The sequence below is a fragment of the Crassostrea angulata genome, chromosome 6 (genome assembly GCF_025612915.1).
Source record: "Crassostrea angulata isolate pt1a10 chromosome 6, ASM2561291v2, whole genome shotgun sequence".
Lineage (NCBI taxonomy): Eukaryota > Metazoa > Mollusca > Bivalvia > Ostreida > Ostreidae > Magallana > Magallana angulata.
Window position 1 is genome coordinate 9250743 of NC_069116.1, and position 23860 is coordinate 9274602.

A 23860-nucleotide genomic window follows, 5' to 3' on the forward strand; every position below is an offset into this window, starting at 1 on the left:
ACTAGTATGAGTATTACATTCTCATTTAATGAGACATGAAGTCAAGCTTTCAAGGTATTTTTTCATGCTCTCTCCATACAAAAAGATGATTTGAATAATTTATCACAATGCATATCGCTTCCATAAACATTTGTATGAATTTGCATTTATCATTATTTTTTCAAAATAGGGGAAGCATTGTTTCGCTTTTTTCTGCAAAACAAACTATAAATGATTTTATATCTAATTGTATTGGTTGGTTGGCTTATTGTTGCATTAAATCATGATTTTTTTTAAGTATACAGTCTCATAACTGCAGCAGTGTGTGCATACAAATTGAGTAATGCGTGTTAGCGCGTTATGAAAATTTGTATGCACACATCGCTGCAGTTATGAGACTGTATACTTCAAGAAATCAAGATTTGATGCTTATATTTACATTTTTTTAACTTCTTGCCTTGTTTGCAAATGCGATTTATACCTTAAGATTCCTATCTTATCCTATGGGTAAGTTCAAATTAATGGAAGAACCATAGTAACAGCCACAGCATGAACTTTGATTTTCGTTTGTGACGTTGCATTTCACAGCGTTCAACGTTTGTAACGTTTTAATAAAACTTTTCATTTTAACCTTTGAGTACCCTGTGTGTACAGTGTTATAACTGCCGTAGCTTTCAACACAATTTACCAGCAAAAAAATGTGAAATGTAAATATAATGTATTTTAACGCAAAAAAGTCCTCGATCTACTGTGAAAAACCACTCTCGTCACATCCTGGTCGTCTCTTTGAAATGTTATATAAACACAAAGAAGCACACTGTACTATGTAACATTTCCTTGTCGGACACTTAATGTGTCAGACTTAAGGTTGTTTTGTGTGCCCTCTTCTTCCTAGACGTAATGATATTTTCCAACTGCTATTTACTTTTTCGTGGAAAAAACACACAATGGTGTCTTTTATTTGTTTTTTATTTTATAAAATAGTACTATATTGTTGTTGATTTGAATTCTAACACATGGCCAGATGAGGTCCAGATCCCAGCCCAGTCCTATAGAAAATTTAAACCTCTAAAGTTAAAGTAGTAAAGTTATTAAAAGTGGGCATAGGACCCACTCCTTGCAGGAAAAAGTCTGCATTGCAATGTAAAAGATGCAGATCAGATAGCCATTGTGTCCATATTGCTGATTCATTCATCAATGAACTGTTCTGCTGTAGAAACTGTCATTAAAATCCACAAAATGACTGTACGCATTCTCGTCCGTTTCCTTAGATCTTCTATCTTTTTCATGCAATACATTATATATTTCATCCTGGGATTTGCGTCGTCCAGATTGATTTGAGTGTGTAACTTTCGCAGCATTGTATCCCTTTTTATTTGATTCAAGAATAAAATAATTGTCAGAAGGTGTTTCATCCATCTTTGGTAGATTTCTGTGCTGAGTCAAGGACTCCATTAGAATGGCCGATTCCTCTACAGTTGAGTACTCTGCAACTCCATCCTACAGATTTATACATTTTAAAAGTCAACATAATATACTGTAACTATTGAGAAACAAGTTGTTCTGGATATTGACATAAACTTTGAAATGTGAACAGTCACACAAATTTAAAAAAAAAAGTTGTGCGTCATTCTTCATTAAAAGGCTCATATTGTCATTATTGAATTTAAATAATTTCGATTTTGTTTTTGTCTAAAGCATGCAGTAAAACTGAGCCTGATAAAAAAAACATACACTGTATATTTGATTTTCTGCAAAGTATTCAGGATTGGATCGCTTTTGAATAACTTTTGATCGTCTAAATAAAAAAAAGATGGTTTATTTTATAGCAGTGATCTTGTTTAGCTTAGCGTCTGGTTTCGAACGTAGCAAAAACAGCGTTAAATACTGCATATAGACATATAGCTTTGAAATAAACTAAGATGAAAGACGTTGTAAAAAAATAAAGTGATATTCTAACACCTACCTTTTATAACAAATTATCAGTATAGAACCAAAGATGGCGATTATTCCAATAAGTGCCACTACCAACACACTTATTGTTATTGTTTTCGTCAAGTTTGGATCTAATAAAAATGGCCCAGTTTTATTAAAATTTTCTTCAGTTGAAACTGTAGATACATGTAGGCTCGAATTGTCTGTAACGGTAATATTGTCCGTCAGAGCACTTGTTGTCGATTCGGAGTCAATTGTTGTCTCCCCTACACAAAATTATGGCAATTCATTAACTGTTAAATCAATAAGTAACAAAAATAAACTTCAAATTCGAACCGATTTGATTTGCTTTTGACCACTCGTTCAAGGCATACAATTCAAGCGACCAATGCTATACAACACCAGTGCTGTAAAGCGGCTACTTAGACGAAAGGTCTTGATCAATTAGGGTCGGGGATTATCAAATTCAATTAAGCCCAAAGGGATTTATAGATTTGATCTTGCCCAACCGTACTTGATCACATCTTTATTCTCAAAGAACGATTCCTTAATTCTCAAATCATTAACAAAAGCATACATATAAAGTAACCAGCAAAATCTTTGTGATGATTTTCAGCTTTTCGAAATGCTAAAAAGGCCATTAGTCTTATCTGCAGCATAATATTTGTTAGCATTGGTCGCTTTTATTATTTGCCTTGAACCAGTTTATTTATAAAGACAGAAAACATTTCGGGGTTTTTTTTTCTTTTACCTTACTTATTAAAGTCTTATTTGCTAAACAGTATCAGCAGAATTTTCAGTAGAAATAAATATTTTCATGTTGTTTTATTGTAGACAAACAGACTGAGTACCTTCGTCGTTTGATATCGATAAAATGCGGGTTCCCTCACAACAGCGAGATCCGTTAAATTTTAATGTTTTTCCATCCTCGTAAACTTTGATAAATGGATCAAAAGAAGAATATTTATAATATTTGGTACAGTTGTCAGAGATCTGAATAAATGTATTTTCTTTCTCTATGCCAAACTGTGTCACATTAAACATACTGCATTTCTCACAGCTGTTCCGTGGGCTACAAGATTTTTCTACTGTCTTCATGGTTTTTTTCTGAAAATAAGTTAAAAGCATGTACTTCGAATCATTTCTATTTGTCAAATTTGTATGGACACAATTATGTAAATTTATAGTCTTTTGAAAATTTATATGGAAAATATTTGTAATCATTTATAGAAAGACACTTTATGCAAAAATGTTTTTGTAAAACAAAAGCACATTCATGTCACATATTTTAGCTTTTTTCTGCATTCTTTTGTTTTGCAAATTTTTATGTTATATAATTATGCTATAAATTATATCATTACTCTAGGAAGAGAAATAATACTGTTCTTCAATTATTCCGTTAATGAATATATACCAAGAGAAAATTAAACACATTCTGGTCTGTTTTATAAGCAATCAAAGACTTTGTCAGAATCTCTTAATTCTACAAGAAAACATTTCTTTTCAATCTATTCTTTATGCTTTCTATCATTCGTAAATGTTATCAACCATGGATATGTTATGCATCATTTAAACGTAAACAAGACAGCAATTAATCATTTAACATAGAGGCGTGAGCAAATAATTCGTCTTCTTTTTATGCATCGAAAAAACAGTGTTCTGTTCATGGTTCGAGATCTCATTAATTTAGGTTAACATGACTAGCCCGCCATGATGATATCTATGTTATGAAAAAATATAAATAAATTCTTGTTGGAGTGACATTATCAAAACTTATTTTGTCTAAGTTTAAAAATTTTCAATTAACACCATGCATAATTTATTGTCAAATATTAAAGACAAGGCGTGCTTTTCTTTTTTTTAATTACATATAGAGACGGATTATAAAGTGCTAAAAAAAAATTAAGAGGGTCACTTATGCATCTCGAGCTATTCTAGTACATCTGCATGTAACAGGAATTCGGAAGGAAGTATGTGTTTCTTTAAGAAACATTTCTGACAGGAGTTTCATTAGGTGGTTTTAGAATAGCTCGGCGTCATACCTACTGTAAGGTCGGCCTTTATATTATTTTCATGCATTTGAAGCAGATTTGCAGTAAAACATGTTCATGTATTTACATTTTCAGCATATTTCCTCAATAGGTTCTCGGGGGAGGTCTCGTAATAAAATCGTTATAATATGTTGTGTCTTTTTATATCGGTAGGATTGACTACAAGTTTTGATTGTTAATCAAATGACTTTAGTCATAATCGTTAAACAACTAGGAACGGAACCTAACAAATTAATAATGTTTTAAGGAATGTTATCTAAACAAACCGAAGCAATGGATCTATAGCCTTTAATTTGATTCAAGAAACCAGAATAATATTCCAAACTCCGTTTGAATAGAATATTGATAATGATTTCATGTTTTTAATGTGTTCATATACTCATGATAATGACAATGCAGGAAAAAGGGGGAAATTCTTTAATATGATTAAGCCTTCTGTGATTATAATTCTTTCAGTGAGAAGAAGTCACGTATATATTTACTACTTGGAAAATTTGAAGCACTGCAAACTGCGTTGTTTTTCCTTCAAGTTTTTTTAATACGTTTGTCTGTATTCAAGAGGATTGTTTAAGAAAAAAAAAATTTTCTTTAAAAAAATTCAATTCGAAGACATCGTAAAACAAAGGAAAGTTCAATGTAAAATTAGAATATGGAATTCCATTCCAGATGTCTTTGTTTAAAAGTAATAGAAATAGCAAAACTTGTAACCTGGTCGATTTTTTTTGTTGTTTTTTAATTAAACGATAAAATGCTATCTTTGGTGATTCATGCAGAATATGAAGGTGGCGACATCGCAGAAATAATACATAACCCACTAAAAGAGTTGCAGAAAGTCGAACTATGAAATTTAATACCGGTAATTTAATATTTTAAAATATATGTTTTTTGCACGTGCACTTTTTGGTATCTGTTTTACTTTTCCAGTATATAGGTTTACCTTTTGCAATTGATAAAGATTCATTCGGATTTTAATAGAATCAATGCATTGCCAAAATAGAAAGACATATTTGCTATTTTCTGCTTTTATACAAGCCGAATACCTTGATGTCATGAAATTAAAACACATAATTTTTACACAATTAATGTAAAGATAGTTGATAAAATTGAAAAAATAAGAAATCAAGGCCAATATTTTGTAAATTAAAGATGCCTTACTGTTTATAAAATTCAAGAAAAAATTTTGTTCAATAATGCTTCGTGCATGTAACGATAGCTTTGTTTGATATGGTTTATCGGGCTTTAAATATATAATTTGGTGAAAATTGAAAAATAATGTTTTAAACTTTCGTTTTCTATAAAATATGAATGAAATAAGTAACAAATGTAGGAGTTTTGTTCATTTTTTAATAATGATAAATACCTAAGATACCCATATATTCTTTTAATATTGCTCTAATCAACCTATTGAACCCCTCTTTGATTAAAATGATGTTAAATTAGGTTCAACCTGTAAAGAAAATTTAAAGTAGTTTACAGATTTTTAAAATCTGAGATATGAATTCTTTGAATGATGCTTAATAACCATGGGCTATATTTTCCCGTTTTTGACAAATGAAACATCCCCAATGCCTATAGTCTTTTTATAGCCTGAATATAGAATGTTCTTGACTTCTTCTAAACTGCTATCAAATTACTTTATATAGGATTTTCAATGGGAAGTCGTTAAAATAATCCATTTTTATATAACTCTTTTATTATCATAAAGTACGCGGAAAAGAAATATCAACTTAAGCATTTTACTAGATCTTGACCTTAAATATAAGTACCGGGATTACTTTTTACAAGATTTAGTTTGGAATGTCAAATAAATTTTTTTGCATTTTCTACATGATTAGTTCAAAGACGCATGGAAGAAGTATGGAAAAAAGATTTGTCAAATAGGTTTTAAAAATGTCATTATGCAACAATTCAAATATAAAGTTAATTCTAGAAAATAACGGATATCATGTATATACTGTTATATATCGTCACACCCCCCCCCCCCCCAAAAAAAAATCATAACAAGGATAAAAATCGTTTATATATTTCATTAAACGTTTAAAAAAAGCATTGATACGTTATGAATCCACACTGAAAGACTCTTCTGCTCTGTAGTGGCATGACGTCATATTTTAATATTTAAATAAACTATCTTAGTTTGGAAGGCTAAATAAGTCATACTTGATTTCGTAGAGACAAATTCAATTGTTCGTATTATTTATCAATGCAGCAAGTTATTAGTTGCGACTTTTAATGAATCTTTAATTAGTTGTTAATGAACATTTTTATGCGTTTATTTTTTTTTCTTTTGCAATTTATTACGAGTCATGTTGTTCATTGACTGGACTATATTAGGCGACATTGAATACAAAGAGAGGTTAACACCTATACAATAATTTTCATAAGATAAAAATATATCATTTACTGGACATGTCTTCCAAGACGTCTATTATCTAATCAAAAGAAAAGAAAGAATTTCATTTCGTCAAGAGTTATATAAACATCAAAATATCTAGTCAAATTGTGTTAAAACTAAGGACTTGCTATAAAACTTACTTCTTACAAGCTCTCTCCGGATCTTCCTATTAAAAACTGTGGTTTCTCAATGAGCTGACGGCACAAATGAGTTTTATGATCAGTTTCCTCATACATCCTTAAAATGCGCTGTAAGTATACGACATTTTGTATTTCAGCCAAAAAGAAAAGAATTGTGTGTTTGTACGTTTCAAACAAGTTTGGTGGAAAAAAAATTTACAAGTGAAATAGATGTAATATGAATTTTGTAATGTATGAAACAGTGACTATTCAGAATCATTTATATTTACTCACAGTTTGGAAGACACAAAATTCCTTCCTTATATCGTAGGATTATGTACGCCTATAAATAACCATTGCGATATAGAACAACACAAGTCTCCGTATACTTGTAGCAAGCACAAAATATCTTCCCCCAAAATGATCAATCTGGACTGCGTTTTACAAAAGAACTTACGACAAAGTCTTAAATATTTCTAGATTCGTAGAATGGTCTTTAATAAACAAATTTTACATAGAACCATTTATTTACAACTATTTTGATTTCCATAATTATATTTACAGCCATTAGAATAAAATAGTGATTAGTGATTAGTTAGTGATTTATTAGCATTCATTAATTTGGTCGTAAGTCGTAAGTTCTTTTGTAAAACGCAGCCCTGTCTATCTAAGAAGGAAGAGGGTGTACTGTAAATTCATCCATATTTGATGAATACCAATAGATATTGTTGATGAGTTGATCAATAAAGTAATTGTTTATCGAGGTTCAATTTTTAATAACACATTATATTGATATGATCATTATTAAGAATTTGCGTAAACTTTAAACTATATTTTTATTAAATTCAGGAAAATCGATGCCGACGAAAAATGATAATTCAATGACAATTGGTTAACCCCTCTCAATTTCTATACATGAATATTCAGCATTTTCCATTTCTCTCGTGCATTCTTCAGGGAAATGAAAGTCATTGTAAGCAAAATCAAATTCACACATGTGATTGTACAATTGATCGCAGTTTTTCACTGTGTTCTCTTGAATCTCGAATAAAGAGTTATACACTCCATTCTCATCATCGTGCAGGTTATGCTTGCTATCGGAAGGAGAATTTTCTTGACTGTTAGAACAATCTCTTCCGAAGTTTACCAATACTTGTCCACCACTCAATGAATCGTTTGTCTTTTCAATGGTAGAGTATTCCGTTGTGTTGTTCTGAAGGGAAAGAATATAAGAATGATAAAAAAAAAAGCATGACTTGTAGGAAAAACTTCATTTTTCATCTATGTCATATATGTGTAATTTGAATGACTACTCTTGTGAACCCATTTAATAGAAGACTAAAAATTAAAGAAGATAGATTATAGAAGATTCTATAAGAGTATGATGTGTCCGAGAGCAGAAAGAAATGTGGTGTAGTCGGGTCGTATGCAAAAGTTTGTGGTCAACTCCTACCAAGACATTTCATTACAACTCGATCACTAGGTAACTCGTATCCGTGGAAAATTTGAACGTATAACATTATGAATTTTGTAATACTTTCACGGTGTGTAGCGGTTTTTTTTAATTGACATAAATTAAATTATCATGACTGCTTCAGGGAGTGAGAAGATTTTGTGAATTTTGCAATATGATTAATCAGTCTTTTAAGATAAGATTGCAAGTAAATAGAAATTGTCTATCAAATGTTGATGTACGAAACTGATATTATTTGTACCCAGTAATTGTATCAAAACTTAGGATATTCATATAGGAATATTTTTAAGGGTTGTTCTAGCAATCAATTAGAGCCCCGGTAACATGATTGAGATAGATTGAGAAGAAGAAGATATTGCACTGGCCCATGATTCTCTGTATATTGTTTTATCTCTTAATCAACTACCTTAAATCATGAAAAATAAGTTTTCACGTAAGACAAGGCTGTTCATAATGTAAGCAACAGTAGGAAAATTACAAAAAAAAACAATCACCATTTTTACCACTGCAGCATCTCTTATGGCTCTTCTTTCTGTCTTGCATCTTTTTGATCTACGACAAGAAAGGTTAATCATTTGAGAAGAATAGTGTTGGCAAATTAGGCTATATTGAATTGAAGGGGCATTGTCACACTCTTATTTCTATTTTTAATAATTTTATTGCTTTCTATGGGGTATTTTTAATATTCATGTTATTCACAGCCTTTGAAACAATTTCCCGCATACTAAATCACTTAATAACCATACCTTGTACAACACATTCTGATGATTAAGATAAAGGCCACTAGGAACAGAAATCCAAATGTTCCAAGTAAAATTAGCAACCATGTTGATGGCGTGATATCAGACGATGAAGTGTCTTCTGGTATCGTTATTTTAGGAACATAAACGCCTGTTGTTTCTTGAAATGTTTCCTTTGTCGTTTCAACACCCGTATATACAGTTTCTGAAAGAATTTAATGAACATATTTAATTTTTAAAAAAATTACACCTTAAATTATTTTATTCATTTATTTATTTATTCGCAGCTTCATTATAGAATAAATGTTGAAATTTTTAAGTATATATAAATACCAATTCTAAAGAAAACTTGTTTTTCACCCTCACAACAGCGGTCGCCAAAGAAGTGTTGAGAAGTTCGATTGTTATTGAAGAACACGGCTACATTATTCTGAGGTGTTATGTGACTAACATAGCAATTTTCTGTCACACGTGTAATATATAGATTTCCGGGAGTCCTCATGTAAATCGAAGAACATTTTCTGCAGTCGTTTTCATATGAACACTGTGTAGTTTCGTAGCTTTCCTCCATGACTTAAAATTCGAGATTAATATTTCCAATAAATAAGACTCAGTGTCATTCATAATTGATAGAATCATTAAAAGAGAATATACAATGTTAAACAGTAGAGTTGGTACATTTACGATTACGACGTAAGCCTTTTATTTTTACGAATACAAACTTACAATGTCGCTAGTTATTTAAAAATATTAAACTATGAAGACCGAGTATACTTTTTATTATGTATATTTCTAAATTTAAGTTTTGGAAAACAGTCATTTTTACAATGACATATTTAATTATAAAATGAGTGAAATAATTATACAAAAATTAAGAAAAATGTAATTTACCGTAATGTAGGCCTTTATTCGTGATTAAGCGGTCAAGCTTCAACAATAATGAGGTCATCTGAGAAGTGCAATACATGAGTATCCTTTCCGTGTGGAGATGATTTAGGATATGTTACACTTAAAGGAGAGGATGCCACGTCATAATGACAAAGCACCAAAGAGACAAGATGTACTGTTTTCTGAAAAGATTATACTGAATAACGACACCTGCACTAACAAAGATAGTATGTTATCTAAATTATATTGCTGTTTTAAAAAAGACATTTCCAAAAACTGTTATAGAGGCACTGTTAATGTTTTAAAACGCAAACCTCAATAAATCGTAACTTTAATTATTTTTACATCGGTTGTTGGTGTCTTCTTTATACACTTTTGCTAAATTTGCTAAACAGCCTTATAAGAAATTTGAGTCTCGACATCATCAGGATTATTTGGTGCAGTCCGTATATATATTGAAGGTTTAAACCGATCGACAAACTGGTTAGAACTGGGTCGTGTAGAGTTTAACCCTCTCGCGTTCTATAGATCTATCAATCTCAATCGATCGGTTTCTTATAGCATTGAATGATTTATTTTTGACGTCGTCCTGTCAATAACTGCCGTCAGGTGAGCAGACAAATTGAATAAAGCGCGTTAGCGCGTTATGATAATTTGTCTGCTCACCTGACGGCAGTTAATGACACGACGACGTCAAAAATAAATCATTTAATGCTTATATTTACATTCCCTTACTGAAGAAATCAATTGCTTACTTAAATAAATCGATATAAAGTGCATATCACGGAGGGGGTAAATTAGTAATAGCAAGAACAGCTGATTTGTAAAACCAGTTTAAACTGTTTAGCACAGAGACTGTTGAGATGAGATCGACGAGCATGAAAATATAATCCATGAAAAATAATTGTTGAAATGTTGCTTTTAACAATAAAGTCAACTTTTTTGTTGTATAATTATAAAACATGGTGTTTTGACAACATTTAAGAAGTACAATTTTTAACCGATAACATAGAAATCACTGTTTGAGAACTACTTATGTAAATTACTTGTAAATTTAAAATTTATTAAAATGTAAATATTAAGAAATAAAGGAGAAATTACTCGGTAAAAATAGAGAATAACAATGTAACTCATTAATATCTTGGTAAATCGTTAGCCATGTAAATCAACGAAATTTACACTTGCAAAGAAATGACGTTGTTCTTGCCAATGCAATGATTAATTTTGAGCAAACTACATCAACTTTGATAAAAAAAAAAACGACATTGAATGTTTTTATTTGTGGACAAAAAACTAGATGTCAAGTAGTTAAGAGTCATTTCAATAACGATACAGGCTGTTTTTAAAAACTGACAGCAAAGATTCTTTGCAATCAAATGGTATGAAACTTCATAAATTGCTGAAATAGATACTTCGTAAACAATATTTACATTCAGTGTGTACTTTCCCTTGTGATTGCTTTGGAAATCTGCGATGTTCAATTTTCTTTGAATACACTTAATGCGAATTCATGCGCACAAATATAAACGTCATCATGCGTTTTGAGTATATATATATAATTATGCATTATTGTTAAATTAAATGAAACGTTCAAACTTACATAATCAATTTAATATTTACTAATTTAAAAAATCGTTAATTAAATCATATCTATTCGTCAATTAAAAAACTTTGACAATGTTTCGGGCACCATATTTTTAGTCGCGGAAGCGAACAAAATCAATTGTTAATATGGCTGTTCCCTGAATGTTTCATGACTCTGTCACAGTACGTATATTTCAACAATAAAATGCTTTCTTTGATGATTCATTCGGGATATAAAGGTAGCGACATTGCAGAAAAAATACATAACCCGCGTAGCGGATTATGTAAAAAAAATTCTGCAATGATCGCTACCTTCATAACCAGCATGAATCATCAAAGAAAGCATTTTATTGTTTATGTTAACATATTTCTTTTAGCTAATTGATTTTATGAAGAGTAAGTAAAACTAGAGACGAGCTCGTTGCAAACAACGATTAGGTTTTCCTTCGTAGCTGCGTCATACTTGTGACGTATTACAAAAAATTTAAAGCTGACCATAGTACAATATCAGATGTACAAACACTGAGAAACAAAGTATTTTATTACGTAATCAAACGGATTTTGTTGTTTTAATACCAATTAAATATTTGCGTCTATTTTGAACTGCCGGTCAATAGACTGCGATCTATTGGACCGCCGGTCAATAGACTGCAATCTATTGGACCGGCAACGTATTTCAGAACGCGGGTATGTTAATGTTACATCCTTTCGATAGTTCTCCGGGAATGTATATTCCTTTACATAGACGTTGTTTTTAGTACTTGGTGAAACCAAATTCAATGTTATCAAAATGGAGTATCAAATAATCAACAGCTTTAAAGCCTCAAATAAGGTAAAAGACTATTTAAAATCTAATGGGTTTAAGCCCCCTTCTTTTGTTTAAACTACTATTAAATTGAGATGTTGTAATGCATGCAACAGGTTCTGTGCATGTAAAAGATGAAAAAAAATATCTAAGTATATTGCATAATGGCACGAAAACCATCTGCAATATGCAAATTGTATTAAAAACCATCTGCAATATGCAAATTAAACCCCGAAAACTAAAAAAGGAATTAGGTAATAAAACAATTATTTAATGCCTCGGGCAGATCATACTGAGCTGTTCCCTGCACCTCGGGAAAAATATTCTGATCTATTGACTGCTCAAGCATCAAATAATTGTATAATATTTCTGTGACCGCGTAGATTTTACGGTGCTAGAGAATTCGTCTGGATCTGCATCGGTCGTGTGCAGTACGAACCAGGTGAGGGAATGTTGGCGTAAAGTCTATAAGGTATAAGGTTGTGGCGCGCTGTGGGCTGTAAGCTAAAACGAAGGGTAGGTTTGCCGTATTCCCGAAGGTCCACCAGTATACAATTCCAGAGAAATAAACAGGCAATTGATGCAGGATTCCACATTAATTGGACGAGACTCAACGATGGCAACATTATAACAATTTAACAGACAGACATGTTACAAGCAAGTCGGATATGGCCAGTAGTGGCCTCCGGACTCAAGACTCTGGGAGAGTCGGACGTAGCCGGGGCTGGCCGCCGTATTCCAGACTGCGCATTGACAATTGTACATAACTATTTATAAGAAGCTTAACAATGAGTATAAATTGACAGGTAATGATATAAGTAAGCTGAGTGAAAGGTTCACAGATATAAAATAATTAAATAAACTCAATGAGTCTTTGATGTCCAAGAAATGAAAATCTGATAATTGCACAATGTTGTTTTAAGAGATAAACAGTCCCTGAGACATGACACTCTGTCTCTTTGAAATCACATTTAAAGTCTGAAAAGTGTCAATCACTAAATAAAAAAGTAACTTTGTAAGAAATAAACTGTGAGAAAAAAAATATACGAAACAGATGTTGAATTTTACAAGTAAAAAAAAATTATAATTGAACAGTGCCTTTTGCACGATGATAGTACATGTCTATAAGCAAATACAGATCTTAACACGTTGTCTCTAGCTTGATTCGCCGCATTTTATTCACAGAGTGGGACTATGGTTATGCCCGGTACGAAGGTTAAAAGACCATTGGCAAACGTTTTACACGCATTTTTATCGAACGCAAGCGCCAATGAATCTCTTAGTATATATGCGGATATCCTGGAAATTTTACAGGGGGTTTTGAAGAATAATTTTGTATTTCGAGGAGGGGGAACATGCGCGGATCAGAAAATTTGTCCGGGGTGGGGGTTGAAAAGTCAGACGGTTTTTTGAGTTTGCCAAGGGATGTCCGAGGCATATTTGGTAAGTTTATAATGTACACGTAATTGAAAGAAATTTCGCTGGGGGGGGGAGGGACCCTTCCCCTTCTAGATCCGCGCATGGAGAAGACCGGTGCCGGTAATTTTACTGTAATTTTAACCATTTTTATTTAATTATTCGTGTTCATAATTATCAGAAAACCAATATTATCTTTCAAAGCAGTTAAAACTTAAAACTTAAGATACGAACCATTTAGGTGAGTATTGCGTCCGCGTACGAAAGAAATGGCAATTTTCAAGAAATTTGGATGAACGATCTGTGTCCTAGGTCGTCCATCCGATTCTTTTTCAGACTAAAAGCTACAGACCTGCAGTTAGAGATTGTCAAACTTTTATTGATTATGTCAATTTGTTTGTCTCAAAGAATCATTTTTTAAATCAATAAAGTTTTACCTTAAAAAAAAAAGAAATCGGGCACAATTTTCAATGTTAGCATTTTACAATTTTATGGTCTAATAAAATTTCAAGAAACAACTCTTCATTGCTTTATCCGAAATATTGCATGAAAAAAAAAAATTACATCGCATTTTTTAAATTACAAAAGGATATTCAAAATGAACTTGGATTAACCGCTAACAAACAGGCATAAAGAGAGACTGAGAACCAATTTCTTCTCTTTTTTAGCTCACCTGAGCTGAAAGCTCAAGTGAGCTATTCTGATCACTTTTTGTCCGTCGGTCTAATTATGTTTCAAATCTGAGTTATTACGAAAATAATAATAAAGGAAAGGCGTGTTTCAATCAGTTTAATAGCTTCGGATTCGGCATTCGGTAAAATGGGTAGACAAGACTTGGCTTGGGCAAAACAAAAGATTGGCAGTTATTAATCTGCCAATCTCATTAAAATTTCAGGATATTTGATGGACCAGTATATTTGTATTTGCTGTAAATATTGCTGCAAAATAATGCGTATTTGGAATTGACGATTGCCGATCTGCCCCGGCTTTTATTTTGCCACGGCCCAGGTTTGCGTACCCATTTTACCAAGACTCGTATTCCATACATCTAAAACGAGGTTCTTTGTTTAAAGCAGCCATGACATTATACGAAAAAGGGTCGATCTGACTATGATGAATTTGCTTGTTGTGCAACAGTTCGCGAATGAAGGGAGAGTTTTGAAACATGCAAAATGTATTTGTGCCGATTTTGTGAAGTAAATTGAGGCTAAATATTTCAATGCGTTGACAGTTTTCACACATGACGTTGGTGTTAGCTTGTTCTGATTTTCGTTTCGTTTTCATTATTTATGCTTTGTAACCTGGGAACTATCGTCTGTATTTCGTGATTTTTACGTATCAAATCAAACAGAGACTTCGGTAAATCAAACAGTTAACTGTTTACCTGCGCAAATTAAGCAAAATCTGATGTATCAAAAAAGTACTGAAATACAATTCATTCTATCGGTAATTCGGCATTATATTTTGCGTAATGGTATATCAATGCAATAGGTTTTGTTGAGATGCTCGGCATTTTCTCGAGTTTATTCAGTTTAAATAGAGTTTGATATCGCTGTCGGAAATATGTAGGTATATACATGTACATGTATATATATGATTCATTTCGAAAAAATAAATTGTGTTCTTTATTTGTTATAGTGCATGTTTTTTGTGTTTTATATAATTGTTTACAATTTCTATTTACTAACCATATTTGAGTGTTAAGCTTCGAATTATAAGCAAGATACAGAGATTTGCTCACAATTCTATGTTTGTACACAGATCTTAAAAACTAAAGATTAAAAAACTAAAAAAAATTTCAATATTTATTAAGAAAATTTTCAAAGTCTCTTCTTCCAGAAACCAACTTTAACAACTTATTGCATTGTAAACTTAACCTTTTTTAGCTCACCTGAGCCAAAGTCTTCTCAAAAACTATTAGGCCAGGAAAGCTCAAATTTGAGTGGAAGCATCCTCAGATAGTGTAGATTCAAGTTTGTTCAAATCATGGTTCCCGGGGGTAGGGTGGGGCCACAATAGGGGGATCATGTTTTACATAAGAATATATAGAGAAAATCTTTAAAAATCTTCTCAAAAAACTATTAGGCCAGAAAAGTTCAAATTGAAATGAAAGCATCCTCAGGTAGTGTAGATTCAAGTTTGTTCAAATCATGATCCCCGGGGGTAGGGTGGGGCCACAATTGGGAGATCAAGTTTTACATAGGAATATATTGAGAAAATCTTTTAAAAATCTTCTTCTCAAAAATATTTGGCCAAGAAATCTCAAATTGGCATGTAACCATCCTTAGGAAGTGTAGATTCAAGTTTGTTCAAATCATGGTCCCTGGGGGTAGGGCGGGGTCACAATGGGGGATGAATTTTTATAGATAGAGAAAATCTTTAAAAGTCTTCTTCTCAAAATTATTAGGCCAGGAAAGCAAATTTGAGTGGAAGCATCCCCAGATCGTATAGATTCAAGTTTGTTTAAATAATAGTCCAGGGGTAGGGTGAGGCCACAATGGGGGATGAATTTTTACTTAGGAATATATAGAGAAAATCTTTAAAAATCTTCTTTTTAAAGAATTTTTGGCCAGAAAGGGTTTAAACTTGTGTAGAGGCATCCTCGGGTAGTGTAAATTCAAGTTTGCAAAATCACAGTCCCTAGTGATAGGGCGGGACCGTGATGGCGGTTTGAATTTTTACATAGGAATATGAAGAGAAAATCTTTAAAACTATTCTGGGAAAGTGTTCGGTTCAAAACTCAGTACTTAGTGTGAAAGCAAAGGTTATGCAGATTTAAGTCTGATGAAACCATGATTCCCTAGAGAAAAATGGGGCCATGAAATGGGGGGAGGGGGGGGGGGTATATAGGAATAGAGACAAATCTTCTTACAGGTACAACAACAAAAGGGGCTTGGTATTTACCAAAAAATAAGAGGTTGATAAAAATTGGCAGATTTTCAATTTTTTTAGCAAGATCTACTGTACTCAGTTGTCAAGATATTTTGATACTGTAATGCTAATTTGATCAGAATTAAGGCAATTGTTGCTCAGGTGAGCGATGTGGCCCCTGGGCCTCTTGTTTTTTACATCAAAAGAAATTCAAAACTAAATCAAAATATATTTTTTCTTGGTATGCGTTAATGAAAATGTAGATTAGCAAGGGGTTCCTTGTCGTGCAAGCACCTACTTAACAGATTGTTACACGGGTCTACAACAATGACAAATATTGTGGGTGATGGATGAATGTGTAGTTTGTTTTTGAAGTTTATTTTTGATACATGTAATTATATTTATCTGGATCGGTTATGTTTGTTGGTTTGTTTTGTTTATTAAAGAAGGGAATAAAGAAATGAGTAATTTCCAGACACGTAGCATCGTTTTTGAAAGTGGGGGGGGGGGGGGGCAAACTCATCCAACAAATCTTGACAAGCAAAAAAAGAAAAAAAGAAGAATTTTGAATTTTTCAAAATTGTCAAAAGAACAAGTGCACTTAAGCTATAGAGAATGGGCCCTTTTTCAGTGCCGTTTATATGTAGAAAATATCATCAAATTGCTTTTTTCTCATAATAGTTAAGCACTCATGGATACTTCTGATTTATATGCACGCTTAAATTTACCAAAATTAGAATACAGTTAAAAAAATTGAGGATTTTTAAATGCCTATAAATAATTTAAATACGGAAAAATCGAACCGAATCTACTCGAATTGTGTCTATTTAAATCAGAGGGAGGAGACATTCAAATCAACATTGCTCTGTTGGTGGATCGATTGGCGCGTTTGCTGAATTATACTTTATGCATTATTTTACGTCTGAAAAAAAAATCGAATGAAGCTTTGAAGTTGCATATTACCATAGTGACAAACAAACATTCCTGACCATACAAAGATGAAGGAAAGCGATCTAAAACGTGTCAATGATTTACAGTGAGCACATTTGACAAACGTTTACCTGGATAGAAACCACGTGATTGTTTGAAATAATTTATTCCATGCGTGAGTTCAAACATGGGTCACGCAGGTAATAGATTTCGCTTGCTATAGGAAAAACCTTGAAATTTTCATACATTTTTGATTTTTTAGGTACCAGCCTAACCGAGTACAAACTTCTTACTTTCACAGGAGTTTACTAATTGTATAATGCGTATATTGTCTTTTCCACAAGTTTGTACTCGGTTAGGCTGACAGTAAACAAAGGCTTTAAAATGAATGCCTGTCCTCGATTTACTATTATAATACAAAATCACGAATGTCTGCTGACCCCTACTATGTTTTAAAGCTTCGTGCTTTTCATAAACAATAATTTCAGCGCTAAAACTTGTTAATTCTTATGGAATAGATATCAATAGATAATCTTAGGGAAAAAAATATGCTTAATTTGATTCTTCATTTTTTCACTTTTCACCGGGGCCCATAAGTGCAGTCGTCCTTTCACCCATAATTTCATGATTTTCATACCATTTTTTTTTACATGCTACCAAAATGGGGGGGGGGGGGCAACTCCATGATAATTCAATTTTTGTATGTAAATTTAAAAAAAATAGTTGCTGCGAGAAAAGGTGGGGAGAGGACATCTTTATGTCATATAACATGTGAAACTGATTTCATTCCACCCACAAGCTTGAAATAATTTTAATGAAAACAATATAAATAGACGTCATAAATCCCATATCAAACGACATATTACCACTTGATTCTGCGCGTCTTTTTAATGAATTTATAAACAGCGGCAAATTCTAAAATGTATTTTTAAAGGTAATGTTAGCTGCAAGTGTGTAGACCTTGTATGAAAAATTTCGGATGGTAGTCAATTTTTCCGGGATACAGACCGAGCGTGTACATGTACTGTATCTTCTCTACACTGTAAACACAGTTTATTGAGAATAAAGTTCATTGTCATTGGTACATATATGCAGCTTAGGTAACTAAGAATGCTTCCAATAATATACTAAGTTGAGTAATGCAAGCTTTTAAGAAAGCAATACTTATATTTGTATCACCATGTAAAATGTATATTTTACATGTTCCGAATATTTTCTATAGTTTAGCTTGTTGGTAAATTAACGTTATTCACTCTTCTTAATGAAATTCCTCTTGACTGTGATGTGATAGAATGTAAATTAATGTTTATCAAACGCCTTAACTGTAACAAAGAAATAGGACATCAAAGTAATCAAGTGTAGCTTTGGGAAAGATACTTAATAGAAGGACAGGATTGAAGGCCAATGGTTTCAGCTAAGAAATGTATGTTTGACACTAATAGAGTTAATGCAATTACATAACAATTAGCGGATTAACGCAGTTGAATAAATGGGCGTTTACCTGGGAGATGGTCAGTTTAGGGATAAAGAAATATTCTCTGATTGGATGATTTATACATGTCAATTATTTAGATGGCCACGCCAGTAAAATATTATTATATGTTTTAGAGATGATTGGAGTTAGTCTAAGAGAGTAGAGGGTCAGAGTTCGATAGTTAGAGGTTAAGAGTCAAGGTACAAGTCGTCCGTCTAATCCGTTACGTTTTCCCTCACTGTCATATGTAGGTTAACATTAAGTTAGAATTATTTGAAAGCGAGTTTCCCCTTTTTAATGTGTACGGAGTGGAGAGTAACTGTTTGTATAATTGTGTTATTAACTGGAATAAATGTGGAAAATACAGCGAGTGTTGAGCTAATTCCCTAGTAATCGCCCGGTACGGAAAATACCCCATACGGTACAAAACCGGCGGTTATAATTGGTGGAGTATCCTGATTTCCCAAAGATGTACCTCTCACAGGAAAAATAGACATTTCAACCTAGACATGAGGAAACGTATAAGAACGGTAGGACGAAAAGTTACGGACAACTGAACGGACAACGCCTGAAACGCAGTGAAGATGAAGTTCAATATGGATATTTCGAAATTCGCGCCAGCCAAGTTTAAAGGGAATTTTAAAGAAAATGCCGAAAAATGGATTTTTCAGTTTAACTTGTTTGCAAAAGCGACACAACTTGACGACAACTTGACACAACGATGAAGAAATATTACAGTTCCTGCCTCTACTATTTGATGAACATGCGTTACTATGGTATCAGTATCTACCAGAAGAAATGAAAGCGAATAAAGAAACTTTACCAAGGGCATTTCTTGAAAAGTATGGAACTACAAATGCGGACAGATTAGTAGCATACGATGAAGCTGTTGAACGCAAACAACGCAAAGACGAAGATGTTACAGACTACATGAATGACGTCACAGAATTAGCAAGGAGAAGCCAATTGCCTGACCGATTCCTGATGGATAAATTCATGTTCCATACCCGTCCAGAGTACATCATGCACGCCGTTGGACATGACGACGGGAATACACCACAGGATATAGAAAAGCGTCTCCGAGTTGCTGAGGTTGCAGAGAGAAGAAAGAAGAAAGTGGAGGCGAGTGAAGTGGAAGCGATCAATTCGGTGTTTGAAAATCTGCAGAAAAGGGTCGACGAAATATCAAATAAAGTGCTTCGTGATACAGAGTGTGTGAATCAAGTTTGTGATCAAGAAAATCAAATAGTGCCACCTTATCAAAATTCAGAAAATGTGTGTGTAAATCAAAATTTTCAAAATGTGCTACCATATCAAAAGTGCGAATCTGTGTCTTTTAATACAAATGTGTCTCATTGTGCAAATCAACAGAGAAAACCGCCCAAACATTACAGAACACCCTGCTTTCGTTGTGGTAAGTGTGACCATTTTCCTTCACAAAGTCGCTGTATTACTAGAATGTGTAGATTATGCAAGAAAATCGGGCATATTGCAAGAATGTGTCCATCCAAATTCAAACGTTCGAAGCCCCGTCAAAAACAAAAAGTTGTTGGGTCCGTTTCTAGCAATGAACATCTAAACAAGGTCAAAGCTAGGGTTGCCGGTCATGCTCCTACAACCGAATGAGTACCAGTCAGTGCGGAATTCATTTCCGCACTGACTGGTACTCATTCGGTTGTAGGAGCAAGTTGCTTGGTTCAAATGAAAGACAACAAATCTGTAGCAAGAATTATGAACCCGACTAATTCAGAAATTAACTTATCAAAAGACTTATCTGTACGCAAATTCTATGAAATTGAAAATGTTACTTCAGAAATTGGAAATGAAAACAAACAGGTTTCTTGTGTGTCACTTTCAGATAAGCAAGGCAAAACTTCAAACGCTCAAAAAGCAATTAACATGGGTATTGATTGTTCAAAGTGTGATTTGTCAATTAGTGAAAAAGAAAAACTTTTAGATATGCTTGGTCAAAATCGCGACGTCTTTGCCAAAGATTTATCAGAGTTAGGTCAATCAAATCGCCATCCGCATATAATTAACACGGAAAACGCTAATCCGATTAGACAAAGACCGTACCGCGCATCCCCGCGAGGACGCGCGGAAATTTCGCGCCAAGTCAAGGAACAATTGGACAACGACATAATTGAACCGTCAACCAGCGAATGGTCAAGTCCCGTAGTTCTTGTTCGGAAGAAAAACGGAGATTACAGATTTGCCGTAGATTACCGGAAGTTAAATTCGGTAACAAAACCAATGAATTTTCCGTTGCCGCGCATGGAAGATATTATTGACACACTGGGAGAGAGCAATGCGCAAATTTTCAAACCTCTTGACATGTTCTCTGGGTATTGGCAATTAAATCTAGACCCCAGAACAAAACACAAAACGGCATTTGTATGTCATGAAGGTTTGTACCAATACAAGCGCATCCCCTTTGGTTTACAGGGAAGTCCCAGCGCATTTATGTCTGTGATGTCAGATGTACTTCGTGATGTAAACTGGAAGTATTCACTAGTTTACATGGACGACATTCTCATGTTCTCAAAGAATTTTGATGAACATTTATTTCAAATTTGCGCCTCAAACCATCAAAATGTAATTTTGCTGTCAAGGAAGTGAAATATTTAGGCCATGTTATTTCAAAAGATGGAATTTCTGTAGATATGTCAAAAGTAGAAGCTGTCAAATCTTTCCCAAAACCGAAAAATACAACTGACATCAGAGCATTTTTGGGACTTGCGAATTATTACCGCAAATTCATTCACGGTTTTGCAGACATTGCTACCCCCCTCAATAGGCTACTTGTTAAGGGAACAAAATTTTGTTGGGACGAACCGTGTCAAAAGGCATTTGACAAACTCAAACAACTACTTACTGAAGCACCCGTTTTGGCATTCCCTGATTTCAATAAAACATTTATTTTGTACACGGATGCTTCGGGATTTTCAATTTCTTACATTTTGGGACAGAAAGATGCTAAAGGGCGAGAGACCGTTGTAGCTTACGGTGGACGCGCACTCAGACCGGCCGAGAGAAATTGGTCGATATCTGATAGAGAGTGCCTAGCTTTAGTAGAGGGAATCAAACACTATAGAATTTATTTAGCAAATAAGAAATTTCAGGTTTTCACAGATCATAGTGCAATCACGTTTGTAAAGAAATTGAAAGAGGTAGAAACAAATAGCAGATTGGATAGATGGGCTATATTCCTTCAGGGTTATCAGTTCGATATTACTCATAAGAAGGGTAGAATACACTCAAATGCAGATGCTCTCAGTAGACGTGAGTATCCACAAGAACAAAACATTGCTATGATCCAGGGTGAGATCAAGACAAAGAACATGCAGGTTCAGGCAGAGGCCATTTACACAGATTTTGATCCACTGGCTTGTGTGAATGAGATATCAACAGTCTCGAAAGAGGAGTTGATAGAATTTCAAAAGAATGACTCTGATTTTGAAGACATTATTGCGTACATAGTAGATAAAGAACTACCAAACAGAGGACGTGTTGACAGGAGAGTCATTCTAGAATCTCAAGACTATGTACTAGATGAAGGTGTATTGTATCATTTTTATTATCCAAAAGGTAGAGGTCATTGCGTCGATAGACTAGTCAAACAACTAGCTGTACCACATCAGCTGCGAGATTACGTGTTAAGGTCCTATCACGACTCCTTGCTCGGAGGTCATCAAGGCAAAGATAGAACATATCAGACAATACGCCACAAGTACTTTTGGCCGTCGTTACATGCAGATATTAGCGCGTATGTTCAAACGTCCATTTCTTGTCAGCGTGCAAAGGATGACAAACATAAACACCCAGCTCCCCTCAGACCTCTACCAGTACACGATGTGTTTTCAAGAGTTCATCTTGACTTGCTAGGCCCGTTAAAAACAAGTCCAGAGGGATACACGCACGCGTTAGTTATCACGTGTGCATTTTCAAAGTGGACAGAGGCATTTCCCCTTAAAGATATTTCGGCTATTGCAGTAGCAGATATTTTCTTTCGAAAAATTATTTGTAAATATGGCAGTCCCGACTCAATTCTTACAGATCGTGGACAACAATTTATGTCAAAAGTTTTGACCGAGATTTTTGAAATTACAAAATTAAAAACGTCGAGTTACAGACCTCAAACAAATGCAGCAGTAGAAAGAGCAAATGGTTCCATTTTGACTAAACTTAGAACTTACACTGATGCAGAACAAACAAGTTGGCCAAGACTGCTAGACCCTATCACGTTTGCTATGAATACAACGATAACTACAGAGTCCACCCAGTACAGCCCTTACTATCTAATGTTTGGACGAGAATGCAGAACACCCCTAGATACATCTTTGAACCCTGCAGAAGTTGTCGGCGAAAATGCCAAAACGTACATTGACAGTTTACATGCAGAACTCAGAAAAGCTAGAGAATTAGCGGCGCAAAATATTGAGGAAGCCCAAAAAAAGTACAAAGCGCAGCATGACAAAAGAGCGGTACCCCCAGAATTTAGCATATGCGATAAAGTATGGCTAAGGACTAAGAAGAAAAAGATTGGTCTGTCTCCTAAACTCTGTGACAAATGGATTGGTCCTTTCTACATTATTGCAGACAATAGAAACAACACGTACAATCTTAGATGGTGTGAGAATAACACTGAGTTAAAGTCTGCGGCGCATGCGGATGATCTGAAACCTTTTCATGATCCTGAAATCCGCCCTACAAACAGACTAGATCCGCTCCAAGAAGAGGATGAGGAGGTGAGTTCTAGCGATGATGAGTCGACAGCGTCAGAGAAGAATGATGAGCAGAATGTCGAGAATAATTCCGACGCGGAAAACGAGAGTTCGGACGACGATGAACGCCGATATAATGTAGAGAAAATCCTTAAGGACGAAATTATGCGCGGGAAAAGATATTTTCGAATAAAGTGGGAAGGTTTTAGTAGTACAGATAATTCGTGGGAACCTGAAGAAAATATTCCGAACGCGTTGATACAATAGTACTTTCGAGTCAAAAGTGAGCGTAGGAGGCAAAGACGGCGTAGAAATTGATCAAGTCAAATATCATTTCAAAATTAAAAATCCATAAATAATATTTTTTTTGTCAAACAGGCTTAGTATATGGACTCGTCACCCATATTCTGACTCTGTTAACGGTTTAGCGAGCAAGAAGTGATGAGCTTCCATACGGTACAAAACCGGCGGTTAA

At 33.9% G+C, this 23860-nt stretch overlaps 1 protein-coding gene across 11 annotated transcripts in view; it reads right to left on the bottom strand.

Moving 5' to 3' along the window:
- Positions 1 to 930: 930 nt before the first annotated feature.
- LOC128187141 (uncharacterized) overlaps positions 931 to 23860 on the bottom strand; it is a 52601-nt gene continuing 29671 nt past the window's right edge. For 3 of the 11 annotated variants that reach the window (XM_052857365.1, XM_052857366.1, XM_052857367.1), the window contains 4 exons: positions 2766 to 3021; positions 1946 to 2180; positions 1714 to 1777; positions 931 to 1479 (listed from right to left, as the gene is read on the bottom strand). In XM_052857365.1, coding sequence (XP_052713325.1) covers positions 1174 to 1479; positions 1714 to 1777; positions 1946 to 2180; positions 2766 to 3012 — 852 coding nt within the window. In that variant the 5' untranslated portion in view covers positions 3013 to 3021 and the 3' untranslated portion in view covers positions 931 to 1173. Of the gene's footprint in view, positions 1480 to 1713; positions 1778 to 1945; positions 2181 to 2765; positions 3022 to 6500; positions 7688 to 23860 lie in introns of those variants that run through there. The other 8 variants (XM_052857370.1, XM_052857371.1, XM_052857364.1 and 5 more) reach the window with 7 other exon arrangements.